At 53.2% G+C, this 19,498-nt stretch overlaps 1 protein-coding gene across 23 annotated transcripts in view; it reads right to left on the bottom strand.

Annotated features, from left to right (window-relative positions):
• SECISBP2 (SECIS binding protein 2) overlaps positions 1-19,498 on the bottom strand; it is a 43,576-nt gene that overhangs the window by 7,371 nt on the left and 16,707 nt on the right. For 17 of the 23 annotated variants that reach the window (XM_036420086.2, XM_045575026.1, XM_045575020.1 and 14 more), the window contains 9 exons: positions 18,534-18,629; positions 17,171-17,300; positions 12,586-12,752; positions 11,806-11,941; positions 10,431-10,623; positions 9,453-9,673; positions 1,908-2,062; positions 1,491-1,644; positions 148-973 (listed from right to left, as the gene is read on the bottom strand). In XM_036420086.2, coding sequence (XP_036275979.1) covers positions 867-973; positions 1,491-1,644; positions 1,908-2,062; positions 9,453-9,673; positions 10,431-10,623; positions 11,806-11,941; positions 12,586-12,752; positions 17,171-17,300; positions 18,534-18,629 — 1,359 coding nt within the window. In that variant the 3' untranslated portion in view covers positions 148-866. Of the gene's footprint in view, positions 1-147; positions 974-1,490; positions 1,645-1,907; positions 2,063-9,452; positions 9,674-10,430; positions 10,624-11,805; positions 11,942-12,585; positions 12,753-17,170; positions 17,301-18,533; positions 18,630-19,498 lie in introns of those variants that run through there. The other 6 variants (XM_045575022.1, XM_045575025.1, XM_045575024.1 and 3 more) reach the window with 2 other exon arrangements.

Here is a 19,498-nt window from a genome sequence, read left to right on the forward strand (position 1 = left end):
GCTGCTGCTCCAGCCCCAGGAGGCCGGGCAATTCAGGCCTCTCCCTGCTCAGCCCCACCCTCCATCCCACGGCTGAGAGGCACAGGCAAGACAAAGGAAGAACTAGTAAGAGAGAGACCGAGGATAAACCAATGACCAGTCTCCAGGGAAATTAAATAATCACTCTTTATTGAAAATAAATAAGCCCTCTTACTTACAGGAAAATAGGAAAGTAAACTTTTTGCCTCCTGGCCTCTGAGACAGAAACCACATTCAGAGCATGTTTATTTACAAAAGAAAGATTTGTAGATTATCAAAACTGAAATTTAGGAATTTCAATATACATTGTTTCTCTGAAAAATTACAACTAAAAGAAATCATTCATGTCAAAGGTCACAGGTTAGAAAATCGATTTTTCTTGAGGCTCATTTTAGCAAACCCTCCCGATCTCCCCAAATCTTCCCCCTGAAAGGCCAGTCTGAGAAGGGCCTCCCTGCCCTCCTGCCGTGACGCTGCTCCGCGGGCTGGGCCTCGCCGTCAGAGGACAGCAGTCACAAGCGCCCGTTTCCACAGCCGAACTACCTGGCTCAGCGGTTGCTCTGGAGCAGCAGAGGGCTCAGTGCCTCCTCCAGGCTCTTCGGGATTCTGTGTGCTCAGAGGGCTTCCAGAAAGGTCTCCGTCAGCAAGCCTCATGCCCACCACGGGACTTGCAGCCTTGAATACTACAAAGGCTGCTTCCCACGCCCTCTGTGCTGCCACTGTCCCGGTTAAACAGCGTTACAGATACTGTGGAAAGTGTTAGGCCAGTGAAAAGCTAAGAAAAGGGCCACAAAGTTGTTCAAACCTCCCCTCCTTACCCCAAATACAAACACAAAAAAGAACCCTTCTTATAAATTCAGGTTCATCATCTGCGAGGTTGAAGCCTCCAGCGATTCTTCCAGTTGCTGCTGGGCACACTGACTGTACGATTCCAGGTGTTTTCTCCAGATTTCCACTGGAAGGAGAGAGGGGCACCGCTGAGGAACAGCAGGGCAGTCGGCAAAGTCTCTACTAGAAAGCACGCCGCTCAGCGGCTCAGTCCCCTGCACGGGCCAGCGTGGGCTCAACCCATCTCCAACACACCCGCCCCGAGGGAGCCGCATCCGCCAGCCTGGCTGTGGCTGGCCTTGACAACCGCCTGCCAAGGGGACACTCTCCTTGCAGCCACCCTGTCCAGGCTGTCTGACCAGAGGGCTGTCTGACCGGAGGGCTGTCTTGAGACCCTCCCTGTCCAGGCCATCTGACCGGAGGGCTGTCTGAGACCCTCCCTGTCCAGGCCATCTGACCGGAGGGCTGTGTGACAGAGGGCTGTCTGAGACAGACACTCCCTGACAAGTCCTTGCAAACCCCCAGGTCTGAGAACACCTCTCGGACAATGGCCTTCCTCAGCCAGTGCCAGCACCGGGACTTTTTAATTAAAGTCCTGGAAGACCCGGACACTTGGCCCGGGCTCGGACCCTCCCAGCACTCACTGTAGTGTGGCTCTTCTGTCGTGGGAGAAGCAGGGGGGCCGCCCTCTGTGGCGCCGCTGGGGCTCTGCGCAGGCTCCTGACGCGTGGTCTCCAGCATCGCCTTGTATGCCTCCCGCGCCGCCATTGTCAGCTCAACCATCTTGTGGAACTGGTCCTGGGGCAGAAGTGAGGGCACAGATGATGCCCCTGACCACAGAAGAGATGGGTCTCCTGCAAACCTTCCACAGAGAAGGGTGCCACCCCGAGGGACAGGGCGCTGAGGCACTGCGTGGCAGCAATGAGCCCGGAGCTGACTTGGAATCACACTGCCGTCCGTGCCCGAAAGGAGCCGAGGCCCCTGAGGCTGTGGGCCGCTGGGCTGTCCGGGAGCACGTGCCTGGCCACCCCCTCCCCCCCCCGAGCAGCCTGCTCGCTCACCTGGGCCCCATCGTAGCTGAAGATGCCCACCACGCTGACAGGAACGGCTTTGTTCAGACTGCGACCCAGGGCCTTGCGGTTGAGAGCAAACACAAAGGGGATGTTCTGCTCGCAGGCGGAATCGATGATGGTGTGCAGCGTGTCGTCCAATCCACCTGTCGGAGGGGGCGCGGGAATACAGGGGAGGCGTCACCGGGCCTGCCAGGGCTTTTGCTACACTCAGCAACACTGCCAGCCCCCTGGGACCCGCCACTCTCCAAAGACCACCCTCTGAGGAATGGATGTGTCCATGCTGAGTCAACAGCTGCGTTACATCTAATCGTCTTAGCAAACGTCACGGACCCTCACCAAGGCTGGGCCACTGCTCCGACTGCCTCCCCTGGGGGAGCGCCTGTATCCTCACAAAAACACCGAAGGAGAGGTTCCTGGGCACCTCTGACCGGAGAACACGGGGCCTGCTCCCAGCCAGGCCGGAGCACGGCGGAGCGGGGAGGAGCAGCGCGAGCTTCCGAGGAGGACGAGGAGCTCCAAGCGGGTGTGCCCGCCAGGCTGGAACCCGCAGCAGTTCCCGCCACCCAGAGCTGCACAGGGAGCGTGCAGGCTGCACCCGCGGCCAGCCGGGCGCACAGGGGAGAAACGCCCCTCCAGGCAGCAGCCGGAGGGGGCGCAGGCAGGAGCGATGCCTCGGGGAACGGCAGGCCCACAGAGCCACCTCCACAGCTATGAGACACCTCGAAAACCGTAAGTGCGGCGTCTCTGCTGCTGGGCAGGGTGACCCCCAAGTGCCCATGGCCACTCCCCATTAGCCTAAAGCTCTGAAACGCCAGCACCTACTACAAATAGGATTTTTTAAAATGAAAAGTATGAAACATATATACAAACAAAATAGCATTTTGAAAAAGGAAAATACATTTTGGAAAAGCATCACCAGGCACTGAAAGCACGCTCTGAGGCTGCAGGGGCGGGAACGGGTGCAGAGGCAGGAGAGGGCCCAGAAATGGCCCGGAGACGCAGGATCGAGCCGTGCGGTCCACCTCGGAAAGAGCCACCTGAGACTGGCATATGTGCTGCACAGACCAAACCAACATGGAGAACAGGGAGAAACAGTGTAAAACTTCATTTCCTTGGAGGCAAAGGCCGAGGACTGACATAAAATATCGATGTGATAAAAGGTAAGAATAAAAACTACTGATACACAAACCCACTGCCTGCCTGGTCAGGAAAAGGTGGGGAGAAATCAGGCTGCTGACAAACCAGAAAAACATATACCACTTTAGCCAACTTTCTTGTTACACAGAAAGGCAGTATCTGTACAAAACTGATCCACATCCCAAAAGAATATGAGCAGCAGTTCACAGAAGTGCCCTGCTCTTAAGCAATGAGGATACGCCGCCGCCCCAGGTGGGGGGCCAGGAGGGGCAGGCCCAGCGGTGGGGCCATGGTTACACGTGCAGGCTGCACCCCACGGCCAGCAAGGATGCACAGGGGAGAAACGATGCCCCTCCAGACAGCAGCCAGAGGGGAGCACAGGCAGCAACGGCAGACCCACAGAGCAACCGCCACAGGCTATGAGCCACCCACAGGTGCCCATGCCCTTCCGGGCGCACAGCACAGCACTGTGCGAGGCACTGACAGGTGGCCACCCCCCCCCCCCTCTCTCTCTCATTCACACCTCTCTCTCACATACACACACACACACACACACACACACACACACAGTGCTCATACACACCTGTGGACTATTAACCATACATGTAAACATGGCAGTGGTGACTGACTGAGGAGCTGGAGGGATCTGGACGTTTGCTCCTCAAAAGAAATGAGATGATGAGCCCCACCCCCACCCCATTAGCAAGCCGAGCGGCTCTAAGCCAGCGCCTGGAAGGGTCACACTGCTCTTGGCTCTGACAGACCCACTCCCAGACAGGGACAAGGTTCCCGCACCTCCTGTCCCGGGAACTAAGTACCTGATTTCTGAATTTCCTCTCGTGCACACCCCACTCGGTGGGAACTGGAAACGCATTCTGCCCCACAGCTATATCCGCCCGCCTCCACTCCGATCCACCAGGAGAGCATGAGGCTGAGGAGGAAACAGCCTCTGAGGACATACACGTTCAAGAAACACCCCCGTGCCGGCAGGCCTGGGAGAGGGAGGGGGCAGGGGTGGAGTGAGGGGATGTTCCTGAGATATGATTACGCCTCATCACCTCACACTGACCCGAGTATGGCCGAGTCGCCTCTCCCTCCGGGGTCTCTGCCTCCTGAGCACCCAGGCCGGGCAGGCCCTGTCCGGTTGCCCAGGTGCTGTCCTCAGGAAGCCGGCTGTGCGGCTGCACGTCAGCAGGCAACAGAGCTGGGTCTGGAGGGTACCGAGCTGACCAGAGTGCCTGCTGGGCCTCTGCTGCTTGAGGAACCGAGCTTTACGGGCTCAGCGAGCTTCCCGAGCTGGCACATGCTGGGCAGAGGGTGCCCACGCGCCCAGACCCCAGTACATACCCAGGGCGCCGAGTTTCTCCCAGCCTCCCGGAGACAACACTTCTGTGTGCCCACCCAGAGGCAGCCTGAGGGCTGTGCCTGGATCCCTGGCTTCCCCCACACCCCTCCCGTCTGACCACTGCCTCCTTCCACTGCAACACATCGCAGCCCAAAGACAGCGCCATGCCCTCACGTCCTGGGCGTCCTCTGCACGTCACTGAGCACGTGGGCTTGGGGACCCGACACAGCAGCCAATTGACAGCTTGACTCAACTGACCTAACCAGTGAGTGAGAGCTGAAACACGCCATGTGCCCGCTCTCCGGGTTCCACATGGGACAGCCTCAGACCGGCACAACGCTCCATCCTGCGAACCATTCCCGCAGGATTGACTACTGGGCTAAAGGCCGCCCTGAGCTTTTTTATACTGAAAAAAGCAGTCCTTCTACACACTCCACAGCTGCAATACTGAGCTTACCTCTAAAATGACCACAAGCTGTCATTTCCAAGAAAAAGCATTTATAGGAGGTAAAATCAAATTCCTTATGCCTCCACACAAAAAATAGAGGAACTACTACTGTGTCAGGCCAAGCTGAGCTCGGTCCTCTGGGCTACACACATGCCTTTTTTTTTTTTGTTTAGTTTTTTAAAGATGTAAATCCACAGAAGAATGCGAGACAAGAGCAAAAAAATATTTGGAAGCTGAATCACAAACGCACAGCTGAGCCCGCCTACCTAACCCAACAGCAGGCGGGGAAGCCTTGGCTACAACCAGCTGGGCACCGTCCGCTGCGTGGGCACCTTCCGAACCGCTGCCGAGAGGAGGACAGGAGGCAGGCCCGCAGGCCACCCCACCCAGGGCGTGAGGACAGGCGGAACCTCCCTCCAGGAGGCAGGCGGCGGGGTCTTCCTGCCCAGGGGCCTTCCCCCCCAGCGGCCGCCCTGCCAGTCAGTCGTCCTGTGGCGGAGATTACACTGGGTCCTGAAGCAGCAGCATCTCCGAGAATTCTCGAGAATTGCAAATTCTGGGACCCTCTAGGCCGACGTAGGCAGAAACCAGCTTCCGGTTCACAGCCTTAACCCCCAGCCCAGCCAAGCCCAGACCGGTCTGCTTCTGAGCAGCAGCAGACACAGCGGACAGCCAAGGAGACCTCCGGTGAGATCGAAGGGCAAACCACCCCTCCGCGGGGAGAGGAAAGCTTCGCACCCGCGAGGCACAAACCACCCGAACAACAAGCACAGCCCGGGTGTAACATGGCAGGAATGAGAGCTCCTTCAGGATGTTTAGGAGAGAACCAACAGATGTGAGAAGAAGTAACAGCAGGTCCAGTGCAGGCGCCCAGCATCTGAGCCCCCGGCTCCAGGCGCTGGCAGAGGACAGGGGAGGGGCATTCAGAGTGCAAAGCCCACAGCGCCAGACCTGGGGCACCAGGCACACGGCCTCGCCTCCCAAACCCTGGACAGGAAGTGCTCCATCAGAGAGGAGAGGAACCGGGAACACAGGGCAAGAAGCAGAAAGCCCGTCTCCCAGACGCACCCATACACCCTCTCCACATCAGCCACGGAAGACATGCACAGGGCGAGGGGTGAGCGCCCTGCAGGGAGATGCCCGCAGGCCCACACGGCACAGGCGGCACACGTGAGGCAAAGGAGCCAGCAGGAGTCAATACACACCACACAGCTCTGGCCTGAGCACCATCCTGTGCACTAGAAGGTTTGATTCCCAGTCAGGACATGTGGGAGGCAACTGATCTGTTTCTCAAACTCATGATTTTCTCTCTCCCTCTCCCGTCCTCTCTCTCCAAAATCAATTCAGATATTTAAATTGAAATAAATACCACACAAATTGGGGGGGGGGGGGGTCCCCACAACGACTGACACAGGTGGCACAGAGCTCAGAACAATTTTAGAAAAGGAAGCCACAGAATGCCCCCTGTGCGACTGTCTGAGGAGGCCCACCGCCAGCCAAGTTTGCAGCACTCAAGTGGGCAGGCCCCTGACACCCCTGCTGTCCTATTCCACCCAGCGAAGCCTGGACCCTGCCGAGCGTGGGTGGGTGGACACTGCCAGGCTGGGCCCGGGGCCGCATACAAGTCAGGAACCACATTCCTCCCGATGTAAAATGGCAACTGGAAAGCTCAGTGTAGGATCTGGCCCGCCTCGCCAGGGCGCCACCGAGCGGAATGTGTCACGGTGGGACGGGACGGCTGGGAAAGAGCATGACGTCCAAGTGTAGGCACGGCCCTCATGGGGCACGTCTGCTGGCGTTCTGCTCCTGACCACCATCCCTCTACTGCAGTGTTTCCCAAAGTGTGGTGCGCATACTCCCAGGGGTACGGGAAGAGTTTGGTGGGATATGCACTGCACTGTGCTTAGCTGTGCTTAATTCTACGGTCTCATGAGTACGAGGGGTACTCAGTGTTACGAAAATTATAGAAGGGGTACACATATGTCAAAAGTTTGGGAAACACTGCTCTACTGCAAAGTCCGAGGACACAGAACGGACACACTGAGGGCCACTGGAGAGAGGCCACATGTGGGAGGCCACTGTCAATCACCTCACCCAGCATTTCCCATCCCATTCAATGGAACCAAGCTTCCGATGTCAGAAAGATGGCCAAGTGCTTGGACAAACTCAAGCCTCTTTTTATTTTTTTAATTTCAGAGAGGAAGAGAGGGAGGGGGAGAGAGTTTTGGAAACATCAATGATGAGAGAGAATCAATGATTGGCTGCCTCCTGCAACCCACCCCATACTAGGGATCGAGCCTGACCTCCTAGCTCATTAGTCAGCGCCCAATCCTTGAGCCACCCCAGCCCGGAAAACCCAGACTTTTAATGAGCACAGGCACAGGGGTCGGCATTAAAGAGCACAGGCACAGGGGTCAGGCATTAATGAGCACAGGCACAGGGGTCGGCATTAATGAGCACAGGCACAGGGGTCAGGCATTAATGAGCACAGGCACAGGGGTCAGGCATTAATGAGCACAGGCACAGGGGTCGGCATTAATGAGCACAGGCACAGGGGTCGGCATTAAAGAGCACAGGCACAGGGGTCAGGCATTAATGAGCACAGGCACAGGGGTCGTCGTTAATGAGCACAGGCACAGGGGTCAGGCATTAATGAGCACAGGCACAGGGGTCGTCATTAATGAACACAGGCACAGGGGTCGGCATTAATGAGCACAGGCACAGGGGTCGGCATTAATGAGCAAGGCACAGGGGTCGGCATTAATGAGCACAGGCACAGGGGTCAGGCATTAATGAGCACAGGCACAGGGGTCACAGGGGTCGGCATTAATGAGCACAGGCACAGGGGTCAGGCATTAATGAGCACAGGCACAGGGGTCGGCATTAATGAGCACAGGCACAGGGGTCAGGCATTAATGAGCACAGGCACAGGGGTCGGCATTAATGAGCACAGGCACAGGGGTCAGGCATTAATGAGCACAGGCACAGGGGTCGGCATTAATGAGCACAGGCACAGGGGTCAGGCATTAATGAGCACAGGCACAGGGGTTGTCATTAATGAGCACAGGCACAGGGGTCGTCATTAATGAGCACAGGCACAGGGGTCAGGCATTAATGAGCACAGGCACAGGGGTCGGCATTAATGAGCACAGGCACAGGGGTCAGGCATTAATGAGCACAGGCACAGGGGTCAGGCATTAATGAGCACAGGCACAGGGGTCAGGCATTAATGAGCACAGGCACAGGGGTCGTCATTAATGAGCACAGGCACAGGGGTCAGGCATTAATGAGCACAGGCACAGGGGTCGTCATTAATGAGCACAGGCACAGGGGTCGTCATTAATGAGCACAGGCACAGGGGTCAGGCATTAATGAGCACAGGCACAGGGGTCGGCATTAATGAGCACAGGCACAGGGGTCAGGCATTAATGAGCACAGGCACAGGGGTCGGCATTAATGAGCACAGGCACAGGGGTCAGGCATTAATGAGCACAGGCACAGGGGTCGGCATTAATGAGCACAGGCACAGGGGTCAGGCATTAATGAGCACAGGCACAGGGGTCGGCATTAATGAGCACAGGCACAGGGGTCAGGCATTAATGAGCACAGGCACAGGGGTCAGGCATTAATGAGCACAGGCACAGGGGTCAGGCATTAATGAGCACAGGCACAGGGGTCAGGCATTAATGAGCACAGGCACAGGGGTCAGGCATTAATGAGCACAGGCACAGGGGTTGTCATTAATGAGCACAGGCACAGGAGTCGTCATTAATGAGCACAGGCACAGGGGTCAGGCATTAATGAGCACAGGCACAGGGGTCGGCATTAATGAGCACAGGCACAGGGGTCGGCATTAATGAGCACAGGCACAGGGGTCAGGCATTAATGAGCACAGGCACAGGGGTCGGCATTAATGAGCACAGGCACAGGGGTCAGGCATTAATGAGCACAGGCACAGGGGTCGGCATTAATGAGCACAGGCACAGGGGTCAGGCATTAATGAGCACAGGCACAGGGGTCAGGCATTAATGAGCACAGGCACAGGGGTCGTCATTAATGAGCACAGGCACAGGGGTCAGGCATTAATGAGCACAGGCACAGGGGTCGGCATTAATGAGCACAGGCACAGGGGTCGGCATTAATGAGCACAGGCACAGGGGTCGGCATTAAAGAGCACAGGCACAGGGGTCAGGCATTAATGAGCACAGGCACAGGGGTCGTCGTTAATGAGCACAGGCACAGGGGTCAGGCATTAATGAGCACAGGCACAGGGGTCGGCATTAATGAGCACAGGCACAGGGGTCAGTCATTAATGAGCACAGGCACAGGGGTCAGTCATTAATGAGCACAGGCACAGGGGAAGTCACGGGCCAAACCATGAATCTAAAACAGACGAGAGCCGCCGCCCGGCGGGCAGCCACCAGACTGCTGTGAGGGCCAGTGACCCCCAGCTCCAGAGCAAGCCTTTCCTGCTTCCGGAGGCCTGCAGGCGGCCGTCCAGCCAGGAGGAACCGCGGGCCTGGCTGCAGTAGGGTAAGGCCGGCAGGGGCAATAAGCCCCGCTACAGGAGGCCCACACACTGCCCGTGCTCAGGGCACCCTACCTTTCGACTGGATCTTCTCGCAGTTGGGAGAGATGATGACGCACTTCAGCTTTCTGAGCTTCAGGTGTTTGAGCACCTCCCTCAGCCCCAGCACAAGCCGGCGTTTGGTCTTGGCCTTGACGGGATCTTTCTGGTACATCCGGTCTTGGAAACGGACCAGCTCTTTCAGCAGCTCCGCGACACAGGCATCCACCTCCTTGCTGAGAACCTGGCTGCAATAACTGGAAGAAACAGCCGTGCCCCCAGCTTGCCCCGTCCGCCTCCGGAGAACGCCCCTGGCAGGTCCCTCAGACAAGCGACTGAACGCGGGTTCCTGACTGACTGGGTTTCATCAAGCATCGCCCCCCCTCCCCCCCCTCACAGGGAAGAACCTCTGCACCTTCCCACACCACAGCATGCAGGGCACCCCTCACTGGCCATTCCCTGTGCGCCTCTCCTCAAACACCTGGACAGTCTGTCCTGGGAAAAAGTGGGGTGGAGAGCAGAGCTCCCTAAAAAATTATGCAGAGAAACCAAACGACAAAAGGGAACCCAATCCCGGACAGTGCTGCTCAGTAGTTGAACATTATCCCAGGAACCAGGTCATGGTTCTGTTCCTGGCCAGGGTACATGCCTGGGCGATGGGCTCAATCCCCAGTGAGGGGCATGCTACAAGCAGCTGATCAATGAATCTCATCATTGATTTTTCCATCTCTCCCTCTCCCTTTCTCTCTAAAATAAATAAAAATATGTCCTTTTTAAAAAAGGGAACCCAAATGTCACGCACTCTCTCAAGGAACCGCTGCCCCAACAGAAAACCTGGATTCACGGGCTCCTCTGCCATCACACCCGCAGGACAAGAGCCCTCGTAGGAGCAGATTCAGTAGCCCTGGCCACCTTCACCGGAGGGATCAGCACGCTGGCCCAGCTCTCAGCTTTCCAGTTTGAGCACGTCAGGGCGGGAGAACTCCGTGCCCCAGTCCCCACAGGTTTACTCACTCCCTGAACCTCCGGCTGTGGATCTTGGGGCAGCTGGCACCCTCGGGAGCCAGGGAGGTCTCCGCCTCCTTATGGATCTCCGCTCCCAGCGGCTCTTCTGACTGGCTCTCTCCCGCAGGAGAGGACCACATGGAGGCTTCTGCTCCCCCCGGAGCGTCACAGAAAAGCAGGTCGCAGCACAGCACCTGTGGGGCTGGGGCAGGGCAGTGTCACCAGGGCAGCCAGAGGCACCCGCATCCGCCGATGCAAACAGGCAGCTGAGCGCCGCCCGCCGCCGCAGCGATGGGAACGGCGTGGGAAAACAGAAGTACCTGGCAACTTTCTGTTGCTCCTGCAGGTGTCTTCCTGACACCAACTTAGTTATTTTTACTGCAGTAAAATATTTATAAAATGTACCGTTTTAACCATTTTAAGTGTGCAGTGGCCAAATTTACATTTTAATTTTAAATTTTAACTTGAAGTTCCTATCGGGAAATTTAAAAAGCAGGTTTTTAGTTCTGAAGTTTTTGCACTTAAATGCTTGAGACTATTCCGTCATCAAATAATCCTTAAATCAGAGCTCAACTCAAATATCTATGAGAGCCTCAAGGGGTGTGTTTGAACACATCAGACCGGATTCCATAATGGCCAAGGTCCCCCAAATGTTCCTTCTAGTAATTTCCAGCGTGCACGGGAGGCTCCAGCTCACCAGAGAAGGAAACTGGGAGCACACATCGCACCAGCCAGGTTGGCAGACGCAACAAATGCAAAGCCCTGCAGTGGCCGCTCCCCGGTGGGCGGGACCGGTAGCACCTGGCAGCCTGCCTGGCAGAAGCCTCCGCGGCCGGCCGGCCCCGGCCCACCTGCCACCTGCCTGGGGAAGGCCGCGGGAAGGAGTGCTCACGCCCTCTCACTCTCCCCCCACACTGCTCGGGCTGCGTCCAATGGCACCGTGGCCCACCCGACACCCGGACGCTGCACAGCAGTGACAATCAGACATACTGGCAGCCAGAGGGACACCACTGCAAGGCTCCCTGGGAAGGAGCACAACCGCTCACCGGGGCTGTGGTTGGGCAGGCCCAGGTGTCATGTAATAAAAAAGTTACTAAACACGCTGTCTGCATGGCACTATGTCTCGCACACTCAGGGGAAAACGGCTTTGCAGTGAATGGGGCTAATCCTCAAAGCTACTTCAAGTCGCCAGGACCATCCAGTGCCACACAGATCGAACTCGAAGCCTCATGCCCTGCCCGCACAGACCCCAGAAGCCCAGAAGCCCACTGTCCACGGGGACAGCCTCTCACTGTCCAGCTGGGCATCTAAAAACTCCTGCGTTCTAAGTGGCGGAGGCTGGGGGGTCTGCCCCAAATGAAGACGCAACCAACAGGACTGGTACCTGCGGGCTCCCCCTGCTCCAGGGCCAGGTCATCACCACTCTCTGTCTCTTGTGCTTCGTCACCGGCGAGAGCTGGGCTCACAGCGTTTTCCTGGAGACGCTGCTGCTTTCTCTCCTCCCGTTCTTTCAAAATGATCTTTAAAATTGAATAAACGATTAAAGCACCCAAATACTTGTACTTACAAAAAGCTCTTTTGCAAAATAAACACCCAGGGTCGGCTTACGGGCAGTGTGCCCAGCGTGCCCTCACAGCGGCCACACGCCCCGCCCGGCCAGGGGCTGGCCAGGAGCGGCACGGCCCCTCCGCAGGTGCACCCGCAGGCTGTGAACCTGGGCTCTGACGCAGCGCTGCAGCGGACAGCACCCGGCCTCAGCAAGACACTGCCCCCCGGAGATGGCCACACCCCTAGGCTGCTGAGAATCAAATGGAGAAACCAGTGTGGCAGCCCTGACTGAGCATCTGCCAGGAAGTGTCCAACATTCACCGAAACCCAACAGCAGATTTGCCTCATGTGGGATGAGGGTATCAAATAAGGAGAATGTAACTCTCCCCAGTTCTCATTTTCTGTCCATGTCACTGCGAAGTATTTAAAACACGCTTCCCTCTGCCCGACCACACAGACCCCAAAGAGGAGGCACCAGAAGCTCAGATGGTTGAGTGTTGTCCTGATCACCGGAAGGCTGCTGGGTCAACTGGGGCAGTGGCCGCCCACCTCCCGGACCTCCCGGACCACCGGTTGGTGCCACCGCTCGGGCCGGGCTCAAGGCAGCATCACCCACCTTCTTCAGGGAGGTGGGCTTCTTGGCTCTGGGCACCTCCCTCTGCTTCCCCTTCTTCGTCAGGGGCGCGCTGGAGTCCAAGGGGTTGTGCGGGGTCTTCACCTGGCTGGCGCGGTGGCCCTTCTTCCCCGACGGGGCCTCTTTGGAGAGGACGGGAACGGCCCCGACTGCAACACAGGAGGGTGCGTGCCTCAGGGTACCCCCCCCCCCCCCCCGGCCCGGCGTCCCTGCAGCAAGTGGCCCCAGGGATGGCTCTGGCAACAACCGCCAGTGAGACAGTGTGACAGTCCCTTTGGGCGGCCTCCAAGGAAAGTGTCCATGAACTTAGGAAGAACCGTCTTCCTATTCCTCTAGGAAGTCTCTTGTTTCTCAGTGAAGTATTAATGTGTGGCCTCACATTCTGACTGCGGGCATTTCCGGTATTCTGTACATACGATGCCTCTACTTTCTACCCCTCATTCCTCCTCCCACGAAATAGCTCATCTGTGTATGCTTCCCTGCACTTTATAACTAGGAAAATTTCCAGCACACAGCAAAGAGGAGGACAGAGTAACTACAATACCCATGTTCCCACTGCCCAGCTCCAACAGCCATCAAGACTCTCCAATGTCGAATCCGAGTCACGGCACCAAAAAAACAACAATAAAAAAAAAACCTCCCCAACGTTATGTGCCCACACTCATCAGCGTGGAATGTCAGTTACTACGCCGTGGTAACCGGGCATGTCCAGGATGTCCCGGCTGCTGGGCTCCCTGCTACAGTGCGGAACGAGTCCACGGGGCCCCTGCTCTGTGCCATCTCCAGCCCTGGCCCTGGCACAGCTGCTGTGTATCTGTGGAAACTTGCTCCCAGCATTATGTTTGAAATGTATGTGTAACTGGCTTGGTTCCTGTCATCGGCTTTTCTTGAAAATGAGTCCATACCGCCAAAACCAGGTTGGCTCAGTGAACAGAGTGTCGGCCTGCGGACTAAAAGGTCCCAGGTTCGATTCTGGTCAAGGGCATGTACCTTGGTTGCGGGCACATCCCCAGTGGGGAGTGTGCAGGAGGCAGCTGATTGATGTTTCTCTCTCATCAATGTTTCTAATTCTCTATCCCTCTCCCTTCCTCTCTGTAAAAAATCAATAAAAATATATTTAAAAAAAAAGAAAATGAGTCATACCAACCCTGCTCACGTAGGCATGCTGTCCATGCCAGTGCTAACTGTTAGTTCAGGACATCCCTTCCCCACCCTCCCCACCCCCCGGGCCCCTACACTGCCAACTGCAGCTCTCCAGCCCTGCCCCTCCTCCTGTCTGCACCCTGTGCCATGCGACTTGCCATGGTGTTAACAGGGACCTGGGCAAGGAGGGCCCGTCCCAGTGGAAACCCAATAAAGGCTCTGGCCTGCACACTGTGTCTCCTGGCTCCAGGACCTGGGAGTAGGATAAGCTTTGCTTTTTTCTTGAGCTTCTCCCGTTTTCCTTCTGTGACTAACCATATCATCAAAAAACACATCAAGCCTCGGCTGGTTTTGCTTAGTGGTTAGGTCCAGGGGTTGGCCCAAAGAATCAAGGGCACGTACTTTGGTTGCAGGCTCCATCCCCAGCCCCAAGTCGGGGTGCATGCAGAATGTCTCTCTCCCTCTCCTCTCTTCCCCTCTCCCTCTCCCTCTCCCTCTCCCTCTCCCTCTCTATTTCTCTCCTTCCCCTCCCTCCTCACTCCCCTCCACTCTCTAAAAAAATTAAGAGAAAATATAACCTGGGGTGCGGATTTAAAAGAAGAAAAAAAAAGACTGTGATTAAATGCACAAGACTCCAGTAAGGAATCTTTCTTGCTTCTAAAACTTACACTGGTTCAGCCCAGCCAGTGTGGCTCACTGGTTGAGCATCGACCCATGAACCAAGAAGTCACCAAATCGAATCCTGGTCAGGCACATGTCAGGGTTGCAGGCTGGATCCCCATTAGGGAGAGTGCAGGAGGCAGCCAATGGATGTTTCTCTCATCGATGTTTCTATCTCTCTATCCCTCTTCTTTCCTCTCTCTCTAACATCAATAAAAACGTATTTAAAAAAAAAAATAGTAACTCTAAAGCTAAGTGGCAAGCAAGAGCTGCCTGCCCATGGGAGCAGGAAGCAGGTGTAGGACGTAGAGCAGAACCAGAATGCAACACAAGTCCTGGGCAGTGATGAGTCCTCTCAGGACTGTTGCCTACCGCACATGAGGGGATCTGGGAAAACGTGTCTGTGTGTAAGAAATGCGAGAGAATCAACTAGAAATGTTACTCTTACAAGATAGAAGACAGGCACATGGAAACCAAGAGCTGACTTCTGCAAAGGTGGTGTCACCTGGCAGTGTGCAGAGAGACTTTCTCAAAGGGCCATCCTAAGTCCAGACACCAGAAATGTCCTCAGCCAAAAACGAGTCACATGGTCACAGATACTGAGAAACAGAAGGCCTCATTCCAGGGACAAGAAGATGGCTCAACTCCCACCAAAGAACACGCCGGGACCGCACTGCAGCCTTCACTAACAGAAGATAGCCGAGGAAAGCAGGTTGAGGAAAGGCTAACGGGGCAGTGGTCTCAAGCTTCGGTATACAGCAGTCCTCTGTTAAAAGCAATGTTGCTTTTTGCAGTTTCAGTTACCTGTGGTCAACTGTGGTCCAAAAATGTTAAATGGAAAATTCCAGAAATAAACAATTTGTAAGTTTTAAACTGCATGCCATTCTGAGCAGTGTAATGACATCTTGCACTGTGGCTCTGTCCTGGGATGTGAATCTTCCCTTGGCCCAGTGTATGCACTCTGTATATACTACGTGTCCGCTGTCACTTAGTCACTGTCTCAGATCAACTATGGCGGTACTGCAGTGCTTGTGTTCAAGCAACCTGTATTTTGCTCAATGGCCCTGAGGTACAAGAGCGGTTTAAACTTATCCATCAGCATGCACAACACGGGGAAAAGCAGAGGGTGCTCAGGGTTCAGTACTGACTGGTTCCAGGCATCTGCTGAGGGGAGGGCCATGGAATGTGTCTCCATGGATAAAGGGAGCTACCATACATAAGAATTACTCAGACATGCAATGCATGAAAATGTGCATCCTGATAGGAATAAAATTTCCAAATCTGTTGAGACAATGAAGGAAACTCAAACACAGACTGGATACAAGATGCTAACAAGAAATAATCATTAATATTAGATGAAAGGATAGCAGGGTGGTTCAGTTAAAAATAAAACCACTATCAGAGATGATGACTTGGGTATTTACAGGCAAAATGACAAGATGTCTATGAGTTATTTTAAAATACCTCAGGATGATCGCTAATTTACACCCTACACAAAAATAAACTCAAAAATGGCTAAAGGACTTAAATGTAAGATGAGAAACCATAAAAATATTAGAAGACTTCACAGGTAGCAAAATATCAGGCACAGGTCAAGTAATATCTTTACCAAAACAGCTCCTAGGGCAAAGGAAATTAAGGAGAAAATAAACAAGGAGAAAATAAACAAAAGGACTACATCAAAATAAAAAGCTTCTGCACAGCAAAAGAAACCATCAACAAAACAAGAAAGCCCACTGCATAGGAGAATGTATTTGCCAATGTTATCAACAATAAGGGTTTAATCTCCAAAATTTACAGAGAACTCATACAACTTAACAAAAGGAAGATAAACAATCCAATAAAAAAATGGGCAACAGACCTAAATAGACACTTTTCAAAAGAAGACATAAAGATGGTCCAGAGACATATGAAAACATGCTCAACATCACTAATCATCCGAGAAATGCAAATCAAAACAACAGTGAGGTACCATCTCCCACTTGTCAGACTGGCTACCATCAACAAGTCAACAAAGGACAAGTGCTGATGAGGATGCAGAGAGAAAGGAACCCTGTGCTCTGCTGGTGGGAATGCAGACTGGTGCTTTGCTGCCTGTCCTTTTGGTGTCCGAACTAAAATTCCTTGTCTAATCCAAGAGCTTGAAAATTTACCTGTTTTCTTCTAGGAGTGTCACAATTTTAGCTCATAATTAGGTCACTGATCCATTTTGAGTTCATTTCTGTTTATATGAAGGTCCAACTCTATTCTTATGCAGATGGAAATCCAGTTGTCCCAGAACCAGTTTTTAACATTCTTTGTCCATTTATTTATTTATTTATTTTTAAATATATATTTTATTGATTTTTGTACAGAAAGGAAGGGAGAGAGATAGAGAGTTAGAAACATCAATGAGATAGAGTCACTGATCAGCTGCCTCTTGCACACCCCCTACTGGGGATATGCCCACAACCAAGGTACATGCCCTTGACCGGAATCGAACCCGGGACCTTTCAGTCTCCAAGCCGACGCTCTGTCCATTGAGCCAAACTGGTCCCGGCTCTTTGTCCTTTTAATGAACTCAGCACCCCTGTCAACGATCCACCGGCCATACATATGTGAGTGTACTTCTGGACTATCATTTCCATCCCAGTGGTTTGCCTATCCTTATTCCAGTACCATATGTTTTGTTTATAAATGACTTTTGGTTACAAAAGAAAGCAGTCACAAAATAGTCTATCTGAAAAAAAACTTCCAATCATTTGAGATTAAAAGACCCTTTTACCTGAAAACACCACTGGTTTGGAAGACTGCTTTGCATTCTGGGAGTGCTGCTTCTTTTCCAGTGCTGTCAGCATTCCCCCTAAATCCAACTGTACTGGAGTTTGGCTCTTCTTTCCACTTTTAAAATTACTCTAAAAAGTTAAAAAATCGTAAGTTTATAATAATACATTTTACAAGCTGTGCTTTCATCTCATGACAAAAAGATCATATAATAAAAGATAAAATGAAATAGACTTAGAGACTATAAAAATCTTAAATAAAGAGAAAAACCCAAGCAATCCCCACATTCTCTGCTAATATTACCACCGGAGTTATTTACTAGTATTTTCTCCCTCTTTTCTCATAACACTGGGTTTATATTAAACCACCTACAATTATGTCTGCATCCCCCCGTAACAGTGTACATCTACAGACAAGAAGCCAACACCTGTATAAAGTCTTTGGCTATAAAAGTTGCTGTATGGGAGGCTGATTGGTCAGTATTAGTGCCTTGTTAGCTCCATTCATTCTTCAATTGCCCAAGTGAGTCAATCAGCTGCCATGGAACTAATTTACCAGGCCAGTCACACCCAGCAGGTTGGATGTACTCTCAGGAAATGTGCTTTCTGACACAGCTGGGCTCTGGGTTGGAGACAGTAATAAAGGCTGTGCAGGCAGGTTGTGGCTCGTGCTTTAGCACCTTCACTCCTGCTCTCCTGCCCACTGTTCTCTTCCCTGACACCACCATACCCCACTGGCTGAGGGCTCACGTCACAACGCCAGCACTCAGTGCAGTACAGGTGTAAATCATAACATGGTAATGCAAAGTTAATTCACACAAGGTGTGCCATTTTTCCTTCAACAAATGTGAAAAGTTATCCCAATTTGAAAGGCAAAATGACAATGAACATGCCCAAAGTGCAGAAGTTCCTCACTTAGATCATGAGTCCTGAGCTCATTCCTGATCCCACAGCGGGCCAGGAAACAAGGAGCAGCATCTCTACCGCCTGCCTGACTACTTAAGAGTATTCAGAAACTGGATGGCTCTGCTATTTCCTTCTGTCGGACACTACTGCCTCACAAAGGAAGTCTTGGTTCCTGAATACACAGAATCACCATTATTTCTTTAAATCAGTCTCACAGGCAGTACGTATTTGCCTCCTTTCTGATATTGCAGTGGTAATTACCAACTCTCATTACAAAAGTGACAAAGTGTTTTAGCTGAAAAGCAGTTCTGCTTCAACATACTGAATGCCTCCAACGAATAAGAAATAAAAACAAAACCGGCCTCCACAAAGAAGTCTGGAAAGCAGTTTTGTCTCAAGAGTGAGTTTAGCAAGAGAGGGTAAGCCTAAAGCAATTGTGGCTTTCAATCTAGAATTTACCTGTGGCTGCTGCTTAGATTGACATTTCCGTGACTCTACTCTGTCTCTGTCTCTTCTTTCAGATGCAACTGCCAGAATGGGGAACTCTTCAGCATCCTAAGTAAACCACACACCCTTTAGCGCTTCATGAATCGTGAGACCCAAACACACCCAAGTGAGACCTTCTCCTTGCTCACATGTTCTACAATAAGCTCCCACAGAAGGGCTCAAAGGTGAGCCCAAACAGCCCCAAACCCGTATCTAAGGGCTTCAGCTTAATTTGGAACCAATTTAAAGACCATGGTTCTAATCTCCTGCTCCACAGAGCAAGAGTGGGGACCCGAGGAGTCCACAGACTGCCCCTAACGACATGGTGAGTGCTCAGCCGCCATCCTTCCATTACACTTTGCATCACCAGACTCAGGGCATGTCAGTGTCCTCTCCTGTGTGCTGCTCCCAGGCTGGAAAACAGAGGGGCAACAGGCCTCTAAACCACATTGAACATGTCTGTGTGCTTCGTCAACATTTTAGGTGCCTTGGAGAAGTGATGTGAGGGCAGAAATTTATTGGCCAAACCACAATGCTGTGCCATGATCACAGTTCTTCAAACACAACCTCACTACTCCCAAGTGAATGTCCCCAGAGCTTTGGGAACCCCCAAGTGGAGGGAAAGCCTCAGCGTGACCCTCAGCTGGACACCCAGGCGGCACCGTTGGCCTCTGCAGGCCCCAGGAGCCACGCTGTTGGTCTACTAGCGCGGACCTGTGAGAAACAGGGTTCAAGCCCAGGACGCCTGGAGGACAGGGACATTCTTGGAGTACAATGTAAAGAGTGCTTTTGCAAGGCCATGACATTCTTGTGACCAGGGCTCAGGATGGCTTCCTGGTATTTTAAATTTCTCTCTTTAGTGAAGCACATTATAGTAAGATTTCTGGATAGAAAAGGAGGCCTTCCAAAGCCAGCATGCCAAAGTGAAGAAAAATATG

This window comes from Pipistrellus kuhlii, unplaced genomic scaffold (genome assembly GCF_014108245.1).
Source record: "Pipistrellus kuhlii isolate mPipKuh1 unplaced genomic scaffold, mPipKuh1.p scaffold_m20_p_61, whole genome shotgun sequence".
Classification (NCBI taxonomy): domain Eukaryota; kingdom Metazoa; phylum Chordata; class Mammalia; order Chiroptera; family Vespertilionidae; genus Pipistrellus; species Pipistrellus kuhlii.